This window comes from Protomyctophum bolini (genome assembly GCF_963924005.1).
Source record: "Protomyctophum bolini genome assembly, chromosome: 19".
NCBI classification, from domain to species: domain Eukaryota; kingdom Metazoa; phylum Chordata; class Actinopteri; order Myctophiformes; family Myctophidae; genus Protomyctophum; species Protomyctophum bolini.
Window position 1 is genome coordinate 28,210,058 of NC_137880.1, and position 18,236 is coordinate 28,228,293.

The window sequence follows — 18,236 nt, forward strand, 5'->3', positions numbered from 1 at the left end:
GGAAAGGCTATGCAGGGTTCAGGAGGGCTTGTAAGATATTGTCTGTGTGTGCATATGTGTGAGTGAATGCATGAGTGCGTGAGGGAGATAGTGTGTGTATTTGTTAATGTGTGTGTGTGGCGTGCGTGCGTGCGGGTGCAGGTGTGTGTGGGTGCATTTAAGCAGAGAAAACATAGAGAGGGACAGGGTGTGAGAATGAATTGAATACCTGTGGCTCCGTGTGTGGGTAGTTGACAAACAGGGGCTCAAATACGTTCCATGCGTGTGTGGGAAAGTTTACAAGAAACAAACAAAAGAGTATAGCCTTATCGCAACGTCTATCAGTGTTGATCACAAAGGAAACCAGTCACTTAATGTGTCCCTATCTCTCTCTCCTTTCCTCTGCTCTCCTCTCCTCACGCCCACATTGCCCTGCTATCTCCATTTTTTATCAGCCCCGGAAATGTTATCAGCGCCAACAGGGCCGTTATCGCTCTCCTTTATCAAAACGTACTAACAGCTGCACAAACCCGTCAGGGGAGGTCACCTGCACGCCCATAAAAGAGTTGTGTCATCTTCGTAACGTTATGTTTCCGTATAGAAAACTTATGGAGAACAAAGAGCACAAAATGTGTCCCTTTTGGATATGCATATTACATATAATATACATAATAATAATCGCAATTAAAGGAAAGGAAGGGAAGACAAATGTCCGTACATAGGCAGGTGGAGGTAATGTGTGGATGTAGGTATAGGTTTTTAATCATTCCCGCATGTGTTTGCTCATTAGAATGAAGTCTGTTTAACAGTCACCGGTCTCGGTGAGTGACCCCTGCAGCATCATCCGTCAAAAGGGGCTTCCTTCCCCTGATTCACGACCCCACAAACTCACCAAAGCCTCCATTTTTTTTTACAAACAGTAACAATAGCCCCGTAAAGCTGTCAGGCAGCACTGAATTTACGCGCAACACCATAAACAGTCGGCCTAAATGTTTCTCCCAGAGCGAGTCGGGAAACGAGTGTTGTGAATGGGGAGCGAGTGCATGTTTCATTGTGACACGGCCTCTAACGAAATCTTACCGGCCCGACCTGACTTGAAGGAACTTTCTATACTTGTATGGTCAAAGGAGGGCGATCATTTCAACTGGATCGGATGGCCAGTGACTCAGTGCTAATCCATCAGCGATATTGATTTCCAGTTGATTGCCAAGCCCCCTAATGATGTTCACCTTCAGGGCCAAGCCCATTGATCCACGGTCACGGCTTGATCCATAACTTGTAATGCGATCCATGCGACAGGAGCGACGCACAATTACCTCCCATTTTACAGCCTAATGGGAATAGGTGCGGGTTACACAGCTGATCAATTCAATGAATAAATAAATACGAGTCAATAACATATACTGCTGCAGATAGATCTTGTAGTTTTGCATGTGATGGATCACGTCGATGTTTGGACGGATCGTTGAAATAATAAATGTGCGTGCTCGAGGCCAAACATTATTGCAAGAAGCTCAGTCATAGTGCTCAACGTGGGGTCCGGGGACCCCCAGGGGTCCAAGGGGTCCACAGCTAAATGAGTTAATATAGTGTCACAATCATTTTAACCACTTTAATTAGGGTTGTCTCGTATCACGTCATCGGATATCGGGGCCGATCATGTTGTTTTCAAATGATCGGAATCTGGACATCCCTATATAGAGCGTCGCAGTCCCGCCCCCTCGAGAGACCCGGAAAAGAAATCCCTGTTCATTTTCCTCATAGACTTTTCAGAAAGTATTTATTTAAAGACGTTTACGCCGCGGACAAAGCCAACTCTTGTCGTGACAAATCATGACAATAAACACAATGTTTTGGGCCAAACAAAGAATTAGAAAGTAGAAAAAACGGGAGGTTACAACATTTTTTTGTTGTTTTTCTTCTTTGTAATCATTTGTTTGGTCCAAAATATTGTGTTTGTTGTTATGATTTGTCACGACTCGAGTTGGGTTCGTACGACGCTTAAAAGGTCTTTAAATAAATACTTTTTGAAATGTCTATGGGAAAAATGCATTGGGATTGCGACGCTCTATAGTATCAATATTATATCCATATCATGATATTAGACATTAGACATTGTGACTTTGATTTTGAATATTGTGGATTTGTTTTTCGGATTGGGAAAAATCGGTATCTGCAGATACCCAAAATCAATTGATCGGAATCGGATCGGGAGCGAAAAAAATCGGGACATCCCTAACTTTACTGTACCATACTTTATATATACTTCGGATATTCAAAAGGAGCAGATTTACAGACTCATATAGCGAGCTTATAAGATACATACAGAAAACATTTTCAGATGGGGGTCCATGGGCCAAATCAATTTGGGGGTCCTTGACATGAAAAGGTTTGAGAACCACTGTTCTAGAGTGTTTCCTTTCAGCAGAGGATGAGAAAAACCTCAACATGCATATCGCTTTCCATGTCTGGGGAAGGAAGGGCCCACATACAGAGAATGCCTGGCTGCCATGTGCGTGAAATCTCCTGGTGCATTCTTCTTCACCTGGCCCAGTGATGGGGAACCGCACTTCTAGTTAACGTGTCTCTTCTGTAATGGTATAAGTATACATCCTGCACCTCAGCATGCCATACCAGAGAGCTGCAACCTTAGTTGACTTTCTAAGCAAAGATTATATTAATTGATAACTCTTTCGATTAATCAAATAATATATAGTTTTATTTTTTAATATATCAACAAATAGATTCATCATTTATTTTGATACTTTGCTGCACAATGGTGTTAAATGTGAAAAAGCTGATCTATAAAAGCTATATCTAAAAAAGCCGATGCAATGCAGATCTTGCTTGTACATCTGCTATTTCCTATGCCCAGCTTTGTATGTTTGTGTGTACCCCACACAATGATGATTTGATTGGCTGAGAACGGTACAGTGTCTGTGTGTATACCACGGAATTGAGGTTAAAAAGTGAGGACCCCTCACTTCACACAGGTATGCTTTTTCATTTACTTATTGGCAACTGTCATCTACTGTATGTGCCCTACCGGCCACCGCCTCTGCTGTTGATTACCATACCACCCTAAACACGCTCCATCTCATCCCATCTCGGAAGCTAAGCAGGGCCTGGTTAGTACTTGAATGGGAGACCGCCTGGGAAGTGCTGTAAGCTTTTTGAGGGGCGCTATATGTATGATGATGTATGATATACGCCTATATGTATGATGATGTATGACAAGAGCGTCCCTCACTTCACACAAGTGTGATTTTTGTCAATTTGACTTGCCCACAATAGGAATAGATTATTAGTCAATTATGTTATTCAAATATTGATAACTTTTTACAGCTGATTAAACTGATTAGTTGGATTACCTGCCAGCCATACTCCCACACTGTGACATGTGACACATTTCTTGAGACTAAAACTGCGGCCCTGGATGAAATATGTTGAGCTTAATCAGCACTCGTGCCAAAAAGCACTCATGTACCTGTGATTGATTCTGTAAACTGGCTGTAACTGTTAGGAAGCGGTGCCAAGCTCAACAAATCTCTGGAGGAATATGCTGTCACATCCGTTACAACAAACACAAAAATGCATTTTTCACTCTGAAAACGAGGGGTGTCTCCCTGACTGTATGGGAAGTTTATATAGCCTGTGAATCATCTGATGTGCGGCTTTGATTGTACTGATAGACCCGTAAGCAAACTTAATCCGCAGCCAGGTATGGTTTGACGGCAAGATGCGACAAGACGGAACACATTTCCTTCACAGAGGCACACTTTTGGCACTCCAAAGACCCAAAGTGAAAAGTTCTGAAAGGCCAAAATACTTCCTTGTCAAGTTTACTCTTCCCAAAATAAACTTGATGGGAAAATGTCATCCAAAAATAAACTACATGGGAAAGCGACATTCTTTTGTGAACATGAGATTTGTCATATATATTTCCGTATTCCTAGCTGATCATACAATAAGCAGTGAGAAATGTGTTGTTACTTTGTAATAGCACCATTACGATTTGTACAAATTCCTGAGAGCCTTGTTGCGACTCGTTCCTTTACAAGGTGCTGTGTGTGCTCTTGCAAAATCTTGATGAAGTCATTTCTGGCAGCAATATAACCTATCCTGAATCATTGTCTTCAGCTATTGCACCGACAGAATATATAGTATTATGTTCATGATGCTGAATTAATCAAAATGCCATAAACCATGGTCCCCTGCTGCAGTTACCAATTACATTAGGATCTGCTGAAACCTTATCACAATTCACAAATCATGTCCAGGAAGATTAACATGGAATGGATCCTCAAATCTCATTATATTCCTTTCTGCTACCATCTAGGTCAATTGCCATATATATATTTTTTTTTTTACTTGCTTCACTTGTGGTATTGTTTTATATGTAGGCTACATATTGTAACTCATTTACGGTAATTGTATTTGTCTTTCCTGTCTTATAGAAACTTCTATAAATATACTTCTCAGGCTGTTCTAGTCATTAGGTCTAGGACTACAATTCCCTTGAGGTCTATCTAGTCACTGGAATATTGGACACAGGTGTCTTGCATCAAGTGATGACACACTGCTCGAACCCTTATGTACTGTACGTACCGCTGCATCCAAGAAAGTCACACCAAAATATTGCATTAAAACTCAGATATCTACACAGTTTTTGGCGAGTGTTCGGTGGTAGTTTATTACACTGTTCTGTTTGCTTGGGGTATATTCAGTAGCCCCATATAGAACCTCTGCCTCAGCTATATGGCTCCAGATTGAAGTTCCACACAAGCGAGTACCGGCACAGGTCAAGACCGGCGAATATTTTCCACAATGCACAATTCTTACCTTTTTCCACACATCATATCCAAAACGTGAAGGTCGAGGGACCTCCTCTCAGATGTTTTATTTTCTAGCAGCAAGGAAAACACGTGGAACGTTTTGGATACGATGTGTGGATAAAGGTACGAATTTTGCATTGTGGAAAATGTTCGGCGGTTTTGACCTGTGCCAGTGGTTGTGTGGGACCTCATCTCGGAGCTACATAGCGGAGGGAGAGGTTCCATAAGGGACTACTTGGGGTATAAAGGTTGTGACACGTAAAAAAAAAGTAAACTATCTGGCAAAATAAAAGTGTAGTAATGTAATTTCATTTTCTATAAGTCCCCTGTGCCATCTGCATTCTTTTTGAAAAGATGAATGTATTTTTAGCTTTGACATTTGCAAAGGTAATGTTTATTTTCATGAAACAGGTGAGACTCCTATCTCATTAGGCTAATAGCCGTCACCTGCTGCCCCTTGTAGAAAGGAAATGAGGCATGTTTATTATAGGAGTAGCCTATGGAGGTTCAATGGTATAACCTTTGACCTCATGTTTATTTTAATTTTTAACTTTTTTTTGTCACAGTATGTTTTAGTTGAGCCACAACATGGATGTAACGTAGAATGCAAAAAAGAACCAGACTGCTGTGACGTTTTATATAGAATACAAGGAAATGTGTGATTTCAGCTAGGTTTTAAGTTGAGGTGGTTTATTGATCCTTGTGGGGAATCAAGTCCTCTGTATTTGACCCATCTTTCTTAACTATGAGGATCAGTGGGCAGCGCCCAGAGACCAGCTCCAGCTATAAGGCCTGTACCTTTTGGGATGTCTGATTCAGCTAAAGAGCGCACATCCAACCATAATGTGGAAACCATCGGTCCACAGTCAGTTAAATCTAATTAATGAAGGTTAAATAGGTTTTATTGTACAGAGAATCGTGCAACCTGCATTCATTAGATTCCTCTAACGTCTCTATGCATGTGTCCAAAGGACACACGCACACAGTGCATTCATTAGATTCCTCTAACGTCTCTATGCATGTGTCCAAAGGACACGCGCACACAGTAGAGCTAATCCATTTCTGTAGGAAATGTGCAACTTTACAAAGTTATGCCCCTTCATACCTGGACTGTGGGTATTGTATTTAAGAGAAAACGCCACTACAGGTGGTTTTATCGTCTTTTTATAATGATGATGATGCATGTGCTCAGCTAGCGTGACACAGCACTCTCACTTACAAGCTCAATTAAAGGTGCGTTGCATGACTGCATCCCTCCCTGCCTACCTGACCTGAATATGCCATTTGATGCCAGCAGCTGCGCTGTGGGAAAACGGCACGGCACAAGAAACAAAAAAGGATTGAAGTAGCAGATTGGCGGAGGTGAGCACAGGAACACACGGGTGGTCGCTGTTAGGTGGCGTCAGGGCAGTAGTGTAAAGTAACTATAAAGTACATTTACTCAAGTACTGTATATAAGTACAATTTTGAGGTGATTTTTTAGGGCCTCCTATGTCTAGTTTTGAGTGTTTGTGTAAACAGTAAACACTAACATTGTGTAAACACAAACATTGAAGACGAAGGTGAGGACGCTTCTTCCAATTTCACAGTTTACAATTCTTCCAGCACTGCTTTAGGGATGAGATGCTTGGTTTACTTTGGGCTAAACTGAGGGGAGGGCCGGGGCAAGGGGTGGTTATGGAGGTTGTCCTGTGTTGAGATGGAGGGTTTTGGGGGAAGAGAAATCTAATGGTGTGTATCGGGGACAAACAGAGCCTCTTGTTGGAATCTGGTTTGTTTGAGAGGGGATGCCACTGTGGAATATGACGGCGGACGTGATTAAAAAAAGAACAGGCCTTAATGCCTTTCACAGACCAAGGAAAATGTTAATGTTCAGTGTTCAGAGGTCTTCAAGGCTATAGCTGTTAGACCACCGCCAAGGTCATGTTGTAGTTTGACATTTGGGCTTGGGGGAAGTTGAGGCTTGGTATAAGGGACCTGAAGGCTCTCCTAAGATTTTAGCATCAAGGTAATAGTCTCGCACAACTCCAACTCGTCTCAAATACTCTGAGCATTTTTACCAGGTGCGTGGTCGGTAAGTAATTTTACAGAAACAATCTCTGAAATAGATAACACCAGCACTAATGGAACTCTCGTTTTAAGGCACTTTTAACGCTTCAACGCTGATGAAGAGTTTAACTGTGGTAAAATGATAGTGCTGAAGCCATGCAAGGCACACAAAAAAAACTACAAAAAAAAATTGTACAAGTATAAGGTCAAACAAATATATTTATATATTATTATTATATATTTTTTTTTGTGAAATGTACTCAAATACAAACTTTAATAAAATCTACTGTAGGTTTTTCCAAATTGATTAGAACATTTTGCACTTTTCTTTGTGTACCTTTTTCTTTCTTTGTTTCTTTAATTTCTTTTCTTTTCTTTTTGTACAAAATATCGGTCAAAATATTATGTTATGGGTGGCCTACTGTATTGTATGTCAGGACTCAGAATCGGAGCCAAAACTCTGCCATTGGTTGGGCTCTAGTGCGATAAAATACAACTGGGTACATTGCAGTACAAATATTGTGCAGTGAGAGAGTGTACGGCTTGAAGCTAACTAACATTGTCACTTTTATTCTAGGATGCATTACTGTACATGACTGGACTGTCAACTCTGAGGCCCTCTACAGGAAGGGACTGACGGAAGTGCAACAGGCTGCTGCAGATGCTCTGCCAGTATGTGCAGTAGCTAGAGTCCTCTTCTTTAGCTTATATATATATAACTATGTTCTTTACCATGGTCTGTTTGGGAGGGGGGGGGGGACTGAACAATATTGACACAACAAACTGAAGAAGCTGGTGAGGAGGGCTGAGCAGTTTAAAATAGCATCACAATCATTTTGACCGCTTTATTCATTTACATGTTGACTATTAACAAATAGCAGATCTACAAGCTCACAATTTGTGCTGAGATTGCGGTCTGTGGCCAAATACATATCAATTTGGGGTCCTTGACACCAACAAGTTTGAGAACCACTGGGTTACGAAGGGGGGAGCGAAGAGTGAGCTGAAGGTCTAAGCTCTAAAAACTAGTGGGGATGAAAATGGCATTCAGACACAGCCACATCCCTCCTAATCTCACCCCTAAGTGACTTTCACAGTCCTTTCTCCAGTAGCCTGTCAGGCTCCACACAGCCAACCAACAAATATGAGACCTTAAACCTGTATGGTCTGTTCTGTTCTTTGGGATTTACTGACTCGTCGTCTGTTGTGTTGTTTGGGATGACTAAATTGTCCGTTCTGTTTTTTGGGGATTACTGACTCCTCGCACAGTTGCATATGGACTACTGGGAAAGTGTAAAGAACTTTGACAGAGGCCCATTGCCTGTAAAGGATAACTTTTAACAGATTGTACATAAATCCATTAATTTATCCATTGGCGATAGTCAGATATATTCATGCTTATATTCACTGGTGATAAGATAGACTTGGCATATTAATACCATTTATAGATAGTGATATAATACATATGAACTCAGACTCAGTGTAGATGTCTATTGTCCAATCATGTCAAACTGGAAACCTTCTGGTCACAAAAAGATGCACATTGCATTGTTCCAGAGCATCACTGACTGAAACCTCACACTGGGAATTGCTTTGCTTCCTGCACGGATACTGTAAATATATACATGATGAGCGGTGATGATACTCGCGCATCAAGCCTGCCAAATAGGTGGCAGGTACACACGTCTTTTTATGTATAACTCCAACCCACGCAGTGGGGGCTAGAGAAAAGGTCTGTGCCATCCAAGGTGTCCAACAGCCACTGAATATTTGCCATGCCGGGGGTGACAGTAAGGTGATGAAGTGACTGCGTGCTTGTTTATTCATATGCGTCCTTTTTCCTGAACGTTTGTGATGGAAACAAGACTCGGCATCCCGGCATCCACCCCCGGCCACACACACACACACACACACACTGCCACCCTCTCTCACAGAGACACCCTGCCATTTATTGGACATGGTTTATTGATGCCGTGCGTGCGTGCATGGATGCTTGGTCTCTGACCTGGCATGGTCTGTCTCTGTGTGTCACTGCGGCAGATCTTCCTCTCTCTCTCTCTCTCTCGCTCAACACACTTGTTTTTCCCTCTATATACACTGGGGTGACTTATGAATCTTTTATCAAAACTGGCCCAATTGCTTAACCATCCATGTTCCGGCCCAGGGGCTGAGCGGAGGGAGGGGTGGGCATTCCTCCATTGTCATTAAAACAACAGCCACAGACGGTAGTGTTATTCCAACTCTGATGACGCCCCCACCCCACCCCATCATTCAGTTATATTTGTTTTGAGTCCATTTTGTATTATACCATCATTCACCCAAATAAATCACATAGGTATTTATTTCATGGGTGAAATCTGGCCGGCAGCATGAATATTTAATATAGAGCTGCAATTAACTGCAATTAAGACATTTCACTATATCATTAAGAGAGAGGGAGAGAGAGAGAGAGAGAGACTGAGTTGAGCTGACAAAATATAGCCTTAAAACAAACATAAACAACAGCTCATGACCTCATTTTCACTGGTTTGTGTTAAGCAGCCTAACGCAATAACAACGCAATAATATCAGCTAGTGATTTGTTTGAGTATAGCCTAGAGTAGAGAATTAAGAGACAGACTTCAACCCCCTCATGCCACAACATCCCCCACCCCACACCAATGCACTTGCACTCCATGCCATGCCAAGACAGACCACAGGAGAAGAATTACCATTATCTTGTCATTCATCTGTCCCTCGTTTCTGTGGCTGCTTAGTCAATTTGAACAAGCCTAAAAAGGAACAAGCTTCCTGCCCTCCTGTCCTGTTAGCCTGCCTAACGCCGACGCACATGGGATGACAACAACAATAACAACAACAAACGTCCCCACTTTTTCTCACTCCCACTCTCTGTCCTGTTTCACAGAGGAAGCTGTTCCTCCTCCTAGGGCAGGCTACCAGGGGGTCAGACTCAGTCAGAGAGAGGAGCGCAACACAACAGTAGTTTGGGAAAACACGACGAGACTATGGGGAGTTGTGAGTCCAAAACCGTCTCAATCTCAATTCCTGGGAGCAAACTGCCCATGCAGTCCCAGGAAACTCCCTCCCTGCCATTCCCTCTCTATCGAAGGCGCACAGCTGCAAATTCTCACTTTTCACTGTCCTTTTTTACTTTGCAACCGCCTCCCTTGTTTTAGACAAGGTCTCAAATAGAATTATTTTTTGGGCATTGATTGAAATGAGACGCATAGATAGCAGCTATGCCGCAGGTCCTGGAATAGTGTAGGCTAAACATCTTCCGAGTTGGGAAATCGAACATTAATGGGTTATCTTTCATAAAGGACTTTGATGCGGTTGGTATAGCGGCTACTCTCAACTCAACTGGAAATAGTTTTGTGAACAATTTTTTCTCTGAATAAGTCGATATCAAGGTCTATCTGTGAGCATGTGCCAGAGCGCTGCCAGTGCGCATAATTACAGATGCGCATTCCGCCCAACCTGTCATTAGGAAAGGGAATGGGAATGACTCAAGGCTACAACCACCGCTTGTGGTTACGTTACGTAACATGCTGTCCTATCCCTGAGACACAGCTGTACACTAAACAAAGGCAACGCGACCGACCGACTGTGGAGTCTCATAAACGGCCATTGTCTTTTTGAAGCACGTCTATAACTGCGTTAGTGGCAATTGAACAAACGAAATAAATAAAATCATGGTCATTGTGTAACAACATCGACGGATATTGATCGAATTTCCACTCGCCCGAGACGAGAGACAGTGCCCTTTATATTCCATAATGATGCGCGTCTGCCCTGTTGTTCGTATTGTGACCACCGGAGGGCGCAAAGAGCCCAACTCTTTCATTGTGGGATGCTGGGTACCTCTGTACTAGTCTATGCCCTCAGACAATAGAGAAAACGATATCATAAGAGCTCAATTGGAAAGAAGAGAGGCTTTGGGGCTGAGTATCTTCCTAATGTACAGTACTAGTGCACTAGATTCAGTTTAATGATAATTCATTTGCATAAACTGTTTCAAGGTAGGCCTAAATTGGCTATGCCAAATTGTAATGTGCAGCATTTTCTGATATTGTTGTAAATCAATCAACATTTTTAAATCATTGAATTTTGATATTAATTACGTTTTTTTTCCACAGAGCTGGTCAGTGGGTTAATTTAAATTAAATTCAATACAATCATCTCTCACATTACAGATCCAAATATCGTCAAAGAATTAAAAAAAACAAACATCAATATCATATCAGTAGCCTACAGTGTGGGGGCACAGTGAGTACAGTGCCGTGGTGAGGGGCACACTATTTCACCTTGAAAAGTCGACTCGAGAGGAAGGCTCCCAGCCAGTCTGCTCTCTCCCTGCGCCGTCTGTCTAGCGCGCTCTGCATCGAACCGACATCCCCGCCCCTCCAGCCTGGTGGGCGGGGCGGAGCCCGCTGTCCGCCACACATTTGAGTGTATAACTGCAGCGCAGCACAATGTGTGTCAGAGGACTGTCTGTGCTCCCAAAGTAGATGAGTGCTTCAAACCTACGGTCTATTATAGCTGACTTGCCGAGAGACAACACAATCTGGCTCACACCTCATCCCAAGTCAGGACAAGGTGAGCATCTTGCTATTCACCCCCCCAGACCCCCCCCCCCGATTAATTAATTGATATTATCTTGTATTTGTGCTATTTACACAAATCACAGGTTATTTTGCATAGATTGCCATTCAAGGATTTTTTTATTTGCTTTTTATTTCTTCTTTTTTTTGTAAACATGCTTTTGTTGACTATGTAAATCTTCTGTCAGCCCAAGTTCTGCTCTAATGCGCCTTTACCGTACAGTGGAAGGGGATAGAGCGAGTCAGGGTTGCATTTACGCACAATTGTTCTTTGAGATTTTAATGACTTTGAACAGGCAGGAGTGACTGTGGAATTTACCGGACTAGACTATCATCTGTGTGTGGGCTCTGAACTGAAGACGTAGTTTCCACACTTCCAGGTGTGATAAAAGCGTTTATGGGACATTTTGATGCACGAGAGTTTACTTACACATGTCTTCTGTTGTTCTTTTGCAGGCTTTCCGCTTGTGGGATACAATGCCGGCGATTATAAGTAAAAATTCCGATTTGGAGTTTGACTCCTTACAACCATGTTTCTACCCGGACGAGGATGACTTCTACTTCTGTGGTCCCGACTCTGCGCCACCGGGGGAGGACATCTGGAAGAAATTCGAGTTGCTGCCCACTCCGCCCCTCTCCCCGAGCCGAGCTGCGCTGCCGGGCGAGCCCGCGGACGCCGGTCCTATGAGTTTTGGATTAGGCGACCCACTGGACTGGGCATCGGAGCTCTTGCTCCTGCCCGAGGACGATATTTGGGGGGCGTCTGACGACCTGGACCTTTTCGGCTCCGCTTTGGATAGTAACCCCAACAACATCATCATCCAGGACTGTATGTGGAGCGGCTTCTCCGCCCGGGAAAAACTGCAGCGTGTGGTCACCGAGAAGCTGGGCAAAGCCATTTCCACGGCGGCCGGAGTTAGTACTAGCAGCAGTAGCAGCAGCAGCAATGTCGGCGTCAAGATGCCAGAGTTGAGCCGCTCAGTGTCAGAGTGTGTAGATCCCGCGATAGTGTTCCCCTTCCCTGTCAACAAGAGGACCGGTAGCAGAGACTCATGTGGGACTGTAGCCTCCACCTCCTCCACGGTCCACAGTAGCAGCACTCCCAGCGACTCTGGTGAGTAGACGTTTGGAGATGCGTCAAGAAAGCCCTTTGTTACCGTTCTCTTGAAACGGCTGTCCCCCAGCACACTCCACGACTTTATTGTTGATTATAGATAACTAATATTAGGCTATTGACATTATTTTATTATTATTTTGCTTTATAAAAATAATAATTATTGTTATTATTATTATTTATTATTTATTATTATTATTATTATTATTATAGATCCCATTGTACCCCAGTTCCCTAATTATAGTGATTGGACATTGTTCATATGACCGGCCCAGAATCGGATTACCTCTCAACATTCCCCACACACACGCGCGCACGCGCGCGCGCACACCGACAGAGTGGAGTAGTGACACAGTGAAGGTGGTTTATGTAATCGCCAGCCTTCATCCGGCAGATGGCAGTAAACTTGGGAATCGTGTGCTTTGCGAACTTAGACCCAGTTGGCATTTTAACTAATAAAGAAGACGCAACTAGTATGCACACTCACACAGACCATGTTACACCAGAGGGATAACATTTACATATGACACTGACAAGTTAAGCAAATAAATGTCCATGTCATAGACCAGTGACGGTTGTGATTATGTGATTAGGTGAGAAATTGACCCTAACCCTAAACTGATGGAGCTTTGACATAGGCTACAAAATAAATGCATGCTGTCCAGTGGCACTTCAGATTTGAGCTCCCTGTGTAGGCTATTCCGTAAATAAACATTCGGAATCAATATCATTGTTTTATTTTTTTCCGCGAAACAGTAGTAAAAGGGCCTCCTGCTTGGCACAGAGGTTAGACTCAGCCAGGCTTGCCAAACACCCCCACTGGCTGGGCCGGGGGCGAAAGAAAGGGTTGGAGGAGGGCCCTGCTTCTTTTGGGGGGGTGACAGCTTTGAACAAGCGCTCCATCTCGACAGCTGTCTTGCTGGCGCCGCTCCAGCGCCTCGGCTTAAAAGGGTGATCCGATCGCCTGCCGCCCCACCATCCTGCACATAATACCGTTCCAAGGGCTCTTCCGCTACTCGCAGCGCTAAGTCGCGTCTCTCTTTTTGTTTCCACGCGTTCCTCACCTCCCCATCAAAGAGACACCCACAGACTTGAAAGGCTTCAGTGGGGAATCTACATTGATAGCCCGCTCTGCCCACTGGACAGGCTTTTGGGCACAAAGTAACCTCCCTTGGAGTTGTCACCCACTGGCACATAATGGGATTAGCTCAGAAATCACTTGTACAAATGGAACTAATACAAAAAAAAAGATGCCTTGGGGATACCTATGACTCAGTCATTGTGTGACTTTAGCTGTCGAATCAAAACAGACCACCAGAAAGAAAAGAAGTATACGGGCTGGCCCAGAGCATACTTTATTCACTTTATAAAACTAACAGCTCCAGTAAACGACTTGTGTTCAGAGGGTGAAATACCAACCAGCCAGACTCAGCCTCACATGTGGTCAGGCCGGACACGCCCCCCATCCACCCAGCTGTGCCCCGTTTTTGTTTTGATCGTGGTGCCAGATTGTGTGTGTGCATGCGTGCGTGTGTGAGTGTTTATATATATACTGTATATATGTGTGTGTGTGTGTGTGTGTGTGTGTGTACTGTGTATACATACATACATACATACATACATACGTCTGTGTACACTTTGTGGGTGTGTGGGACGGGTGTGTATGGGTGTGTGTGTGTGTGTGTGTGTGTGTGTGCGTGTGTGTGTGTTGCGACGGCATGCTAGGGCAGAGGCGTCTGAAGTGGTTTACTGTAAGCTGTAAAATGCCACACTCTTCAGATGCTCCTGAGCTGATAATGAGAGCCATTATCACAAAGGCATTTTAACTGGGCCTCACACTCTCTGCCTCATGATTGGCCACTTCCTCTCATCTTCAAAGGCGCCAGTTTATGATAAGTCTCAGCTGCTCAGCTCCAACTCAGCACCAGGTATTAAGATGAACAGTTCAACTAGAATGTGTGCATGTGGGGCGGGGGATGTGACCGCGGTCACATCTGCGCCGAAGCTCGTGGGATGCTTCTGCCTTTGGTGCAGAATGTCACAGTGGCTGGAAGAGCACTGATAGATAGATGGCAGGCGTCTGCTCAGACCATCTCCTGCCACCGGAGGAGATTAGACCGAGTTAAAGAGCAGGGAGGGAGAGGGAATGAAAGGCAGAAATGCAGCCTGTCTAGTAGGCAGGGAGACTGAACGTGTCAACGCCTGCAGAGTAGATTAGTGTAGGTGAGGTGGTGGGGGGGTGACTGACACTAAGCATTAAGAGGTTTCTGCTTATGCAAACAACATTGAGCAATGCTCTCACTCGGTGCACTCGCACACGCACACACACACACACTCTTTCTCTCTCTCTTTTGATCACCTGCTGTGACACATATGACATAGCAAGAATGGTTGGTGTGTCAGAGCGATTATGTCACTCACATTCTTCTTGTTTGTCTTTCCCAGAAGAAGATGACGACGACGACGATGATGATGATGACGATGACGAGGATGATGAAGCAGAGGACGAGGAGGAGGATGATGATGATGAGGAGGAGGATGAGGACGAGGAGGAGATTGACGTGGTCACCGTAGAGAAGAGGCGCTCCACCACGGTGGGCAAGGCGTCGCCCATGGCCACGGGCACCGTCACCATCTCGGTGCGGCCCAAGGCCGGCTCCACATCACCCGGGGGCTCGGCGCCCGCCAGCGTGAGCCGCTTCGTCAGCCGGGCGCCTCAGGAGCTGATCCTGAAGAGGAGCTCGGTGCACCAGCAGCAGCACAACTACGCCGCGCCCTCCCCGTACGCCTCGGACGACGACCCTGCCCCGCCCTCCAAGAAGCAGAAGACGGCCGGCGCCGCAGACTGCCTCTCGCGACCCCTCGCCTCCCGGACCAACTCTTCCTCGTCCTCGCTGTCGTCGTCGTCCTCCTGCGGGGGGCCCAGCGGCGCCGCAGGGGGCCGCTTCAAGCGCAGCGCCAGCGGGGACTGCAGCCCGCGCGGCGGCGGCGGCTCCGACTCGGAGGACAGCGAGCGCCGGCGCAACCACAACATCCTGGAGCGCCAGCGGCGTAACGACCTGCGCTCCAGCTTCCTGACGCTGCGCGACCACGTGCCCGAGCTGGCGCGCAACGACAAGGCGGCCAAGGTGCTGATCCTGAAGAAGGCGGCCGAGTACGTGTCGTCGCTGGAGACGGAGGAGACCCGGCTGCGGCAGGAGAGGGACCGGCTGCAGGCGCGCAGGCAGCAGCTGATGCGCCGACTGGACCAGGCGAGGACTCGCTAACGCCTAACGTTGGTGCTCTAAAAAGGATGGACAGACCGCTTCCAAAACACAGAAACACTCTCATGTAAACCCCCCCGCCCGCCCGCCCGCCCCAACACCACCACCACCAACACCACCCCCCACCTAGACCCTGTCTGTTCGCTCCATATTGGAACACCTCTGATTGACAACCATTAGATACATCCGCATGTAGGCCTGTCTAACTATATACTGTACACATAAACACGCACACACAGATACACGCACACACACACACACACACACACATACACGTCGGTCTCAAACGCGGATGGTGGAGGTGGAGGGGGGGTCTGAAGGGGGATACTTGGACTTTCACTGCCGCCACTTTTTTTGCACATTTGTTGACGTTAAGAATGTTTAGGGTTCCAATCCAGTTAAAAACAAAACAAACAAAAAACTAAACAAAAGCGAAAGAAAGAAAGAAAGAAAGAAAGAAATGAGATGGAAGGCAAAAAAAAAAGATGGAGAGGACACGCCTCTCTTTATCTCTCTCTCTTCCCTCCCTCTGGCGTTGGTATGATTTCTATTTGTACCTTGTGTTGTTGTTTTTTTGTACTCACTGTGACACCAGCCTGAAATTCCCAGGTGACTCACGATGCGAGGGGGGGAGGGTGTTTGAGGGCACTTTGTTTGGAGAGTTCAAAGGTCAGAGTTCACTTATAGAAGATTATTTTGTTTGCCTTTGCCACTGCATAACCCAAACCCCTCCCCCAAGACACTATGATGACTGAGACGCAACGGGTCACGCAAACATGATGCCACTACAAGTTGTCTTTCTCTCCTCTCTCTCACACTGGTGCTCAAACCAAGTCAATGGATGTATAACTGTGCACCTTGCTAGCCGACACTTTTGTATATAACAATACTGTACAGACAGAAATACACTCAGATCTGCCTTGTTTTGTAATACATTTTTGTCTTTGGGTTTTTTTATACATGTCAGGAAAGCTGCCAATACCTAGACTGGAAGTTTATATACCTTTAAAAGTACTGTAAAGAGGCCTCAGTTTTTGAGGATTCATGAGACTTTGTAATATAATGATATATTGTTTTTGTTTTTTTCCCCTTCTCCTTATTCTTTGTATTGTACCATATTACTAATTCTACACATCTTTATGCTTTTAGTGTGAACCTGATACATACTAAATTTGATACTTATATTTTCGTATGAAAATGAGTTCTCAGTAGATATATCACTTTATCTTGTCATTTTCTTTCCCTTCTCGATCTCAGATAATGCTTTTGTACAGAAAATGTGTTATATCTTCATGTACCTGCCCCCCATTCCCTCTTGCTCTTAAAAGCTTGATATACTTCATTGCTCGCTGTATCACACATTGGAAATGGCAGATCTACAAGCTCACATCACGCTGCAGCGCGTTGTGAGCTCATACTGTAGATCGGCTGTTTCCGGCATGTGACAACCGGCGTGCAACTAAGTATAAATCCGGCTTTATCTCCTCCTTTTGTTTATATTTGTAACTATTGGGTGCATAGAACTGGGTAAACGGCTATAAGATGTTGGTTTTTTTCATTCTTAAAATGTACATTTTAGTGCTGCGACTCATAGCACTTTGAAATACCTCATTTTGAAAAATAAATAGACATCGTAAAACAAACACCAGCCTTGTGTCTGCACTGATCATTTTTGTCACCGTGAAAAATGTGAACACATCAGCCAGAAATACCCCCCGTCTCCTGTCTACCTTTCCCATCTGGGCTAATACCCCCCGTCTCCTGTCTACCTTTCCATCTGGGCTATATTTGCCCTCACAAAGTGGCACTGAGTCATAAGGTGCCATCTTTGTGGGCTCTCTGTCTGTTGGCGAGTCTCTGTCTCAGTATTTGTTTTGCTGCTCTGAAGCAGCAGCAAAGCAGCAGCAGCAGAGCTCACCCTGACAAAGAAATAAAGAGAGGGAGAAATCTTCTGAATTCTCTCTGTCTCAACACCCTGCAGCTACCTCCCCCCTCTCTAGCCTCTCACACCCACCCACACACCTACACGCACTTCAAGTGCACAGGCACACACACCCGTACTGTATACACTATAGCACTCTCCCTCTCTTTCGGTTTCTTGCTGGCGCTCGCACACACACACACACACACACACAGCACTTCCTACATTGTTCAGGACGTTGCCATGGAAACTGGAGCAGCTGCTGAGTGGCAGACACTGAGCGCGAGTCTTTTCTTTTATTTGTCTGTGAGTGAGTGTGTGTGTGTATGTTCCGCCGTGTGTGTGTGTGGGTGCACATGCGCGTATATAAATGTGAATCCCTGCATGTGTGCGTGTGTGTGTCTACCTTTTGTGTGTGTCTGTGTGTGGCCTGGGCAGACTGATATCTCCAGCGTTGCGCACCGTCTGCCACAA

At 45.0% G+C, this 18,236-nt stretch overlaps 1 protein-coding gene across 1 annotated transcript; it reads left to right on the plus strand.

Annotated features, from left to right (window-relative positions):
* The first annotated feature begins 11,340 nt into the window (after positions 1-11,340).
* On the plus strand, positions 11,341-17,489 carry mycn (MYCN proto-oncogene, bHLH transcription factor). The gene is made up of 3 exons (XM_080791697.1): positions 11,341-11,459; positions 11,921-12,578; positions 15,024-17,489. Exons 2-3 carry the CDS (start codon positions 11,942-11,944, stop codon positions 15,842-15,844), a joined length of 1,458 nt encoding a protein of 485 aa, XP_080647823.1. The 5' UTR covers positions 11,341-11,459; positions 11,921-11,941; the 3' UTR covers positions 15,845-17,489.
* The last annotated feature ends 747 nt before the right edge of the window (positions 17,490-18,236 follow it).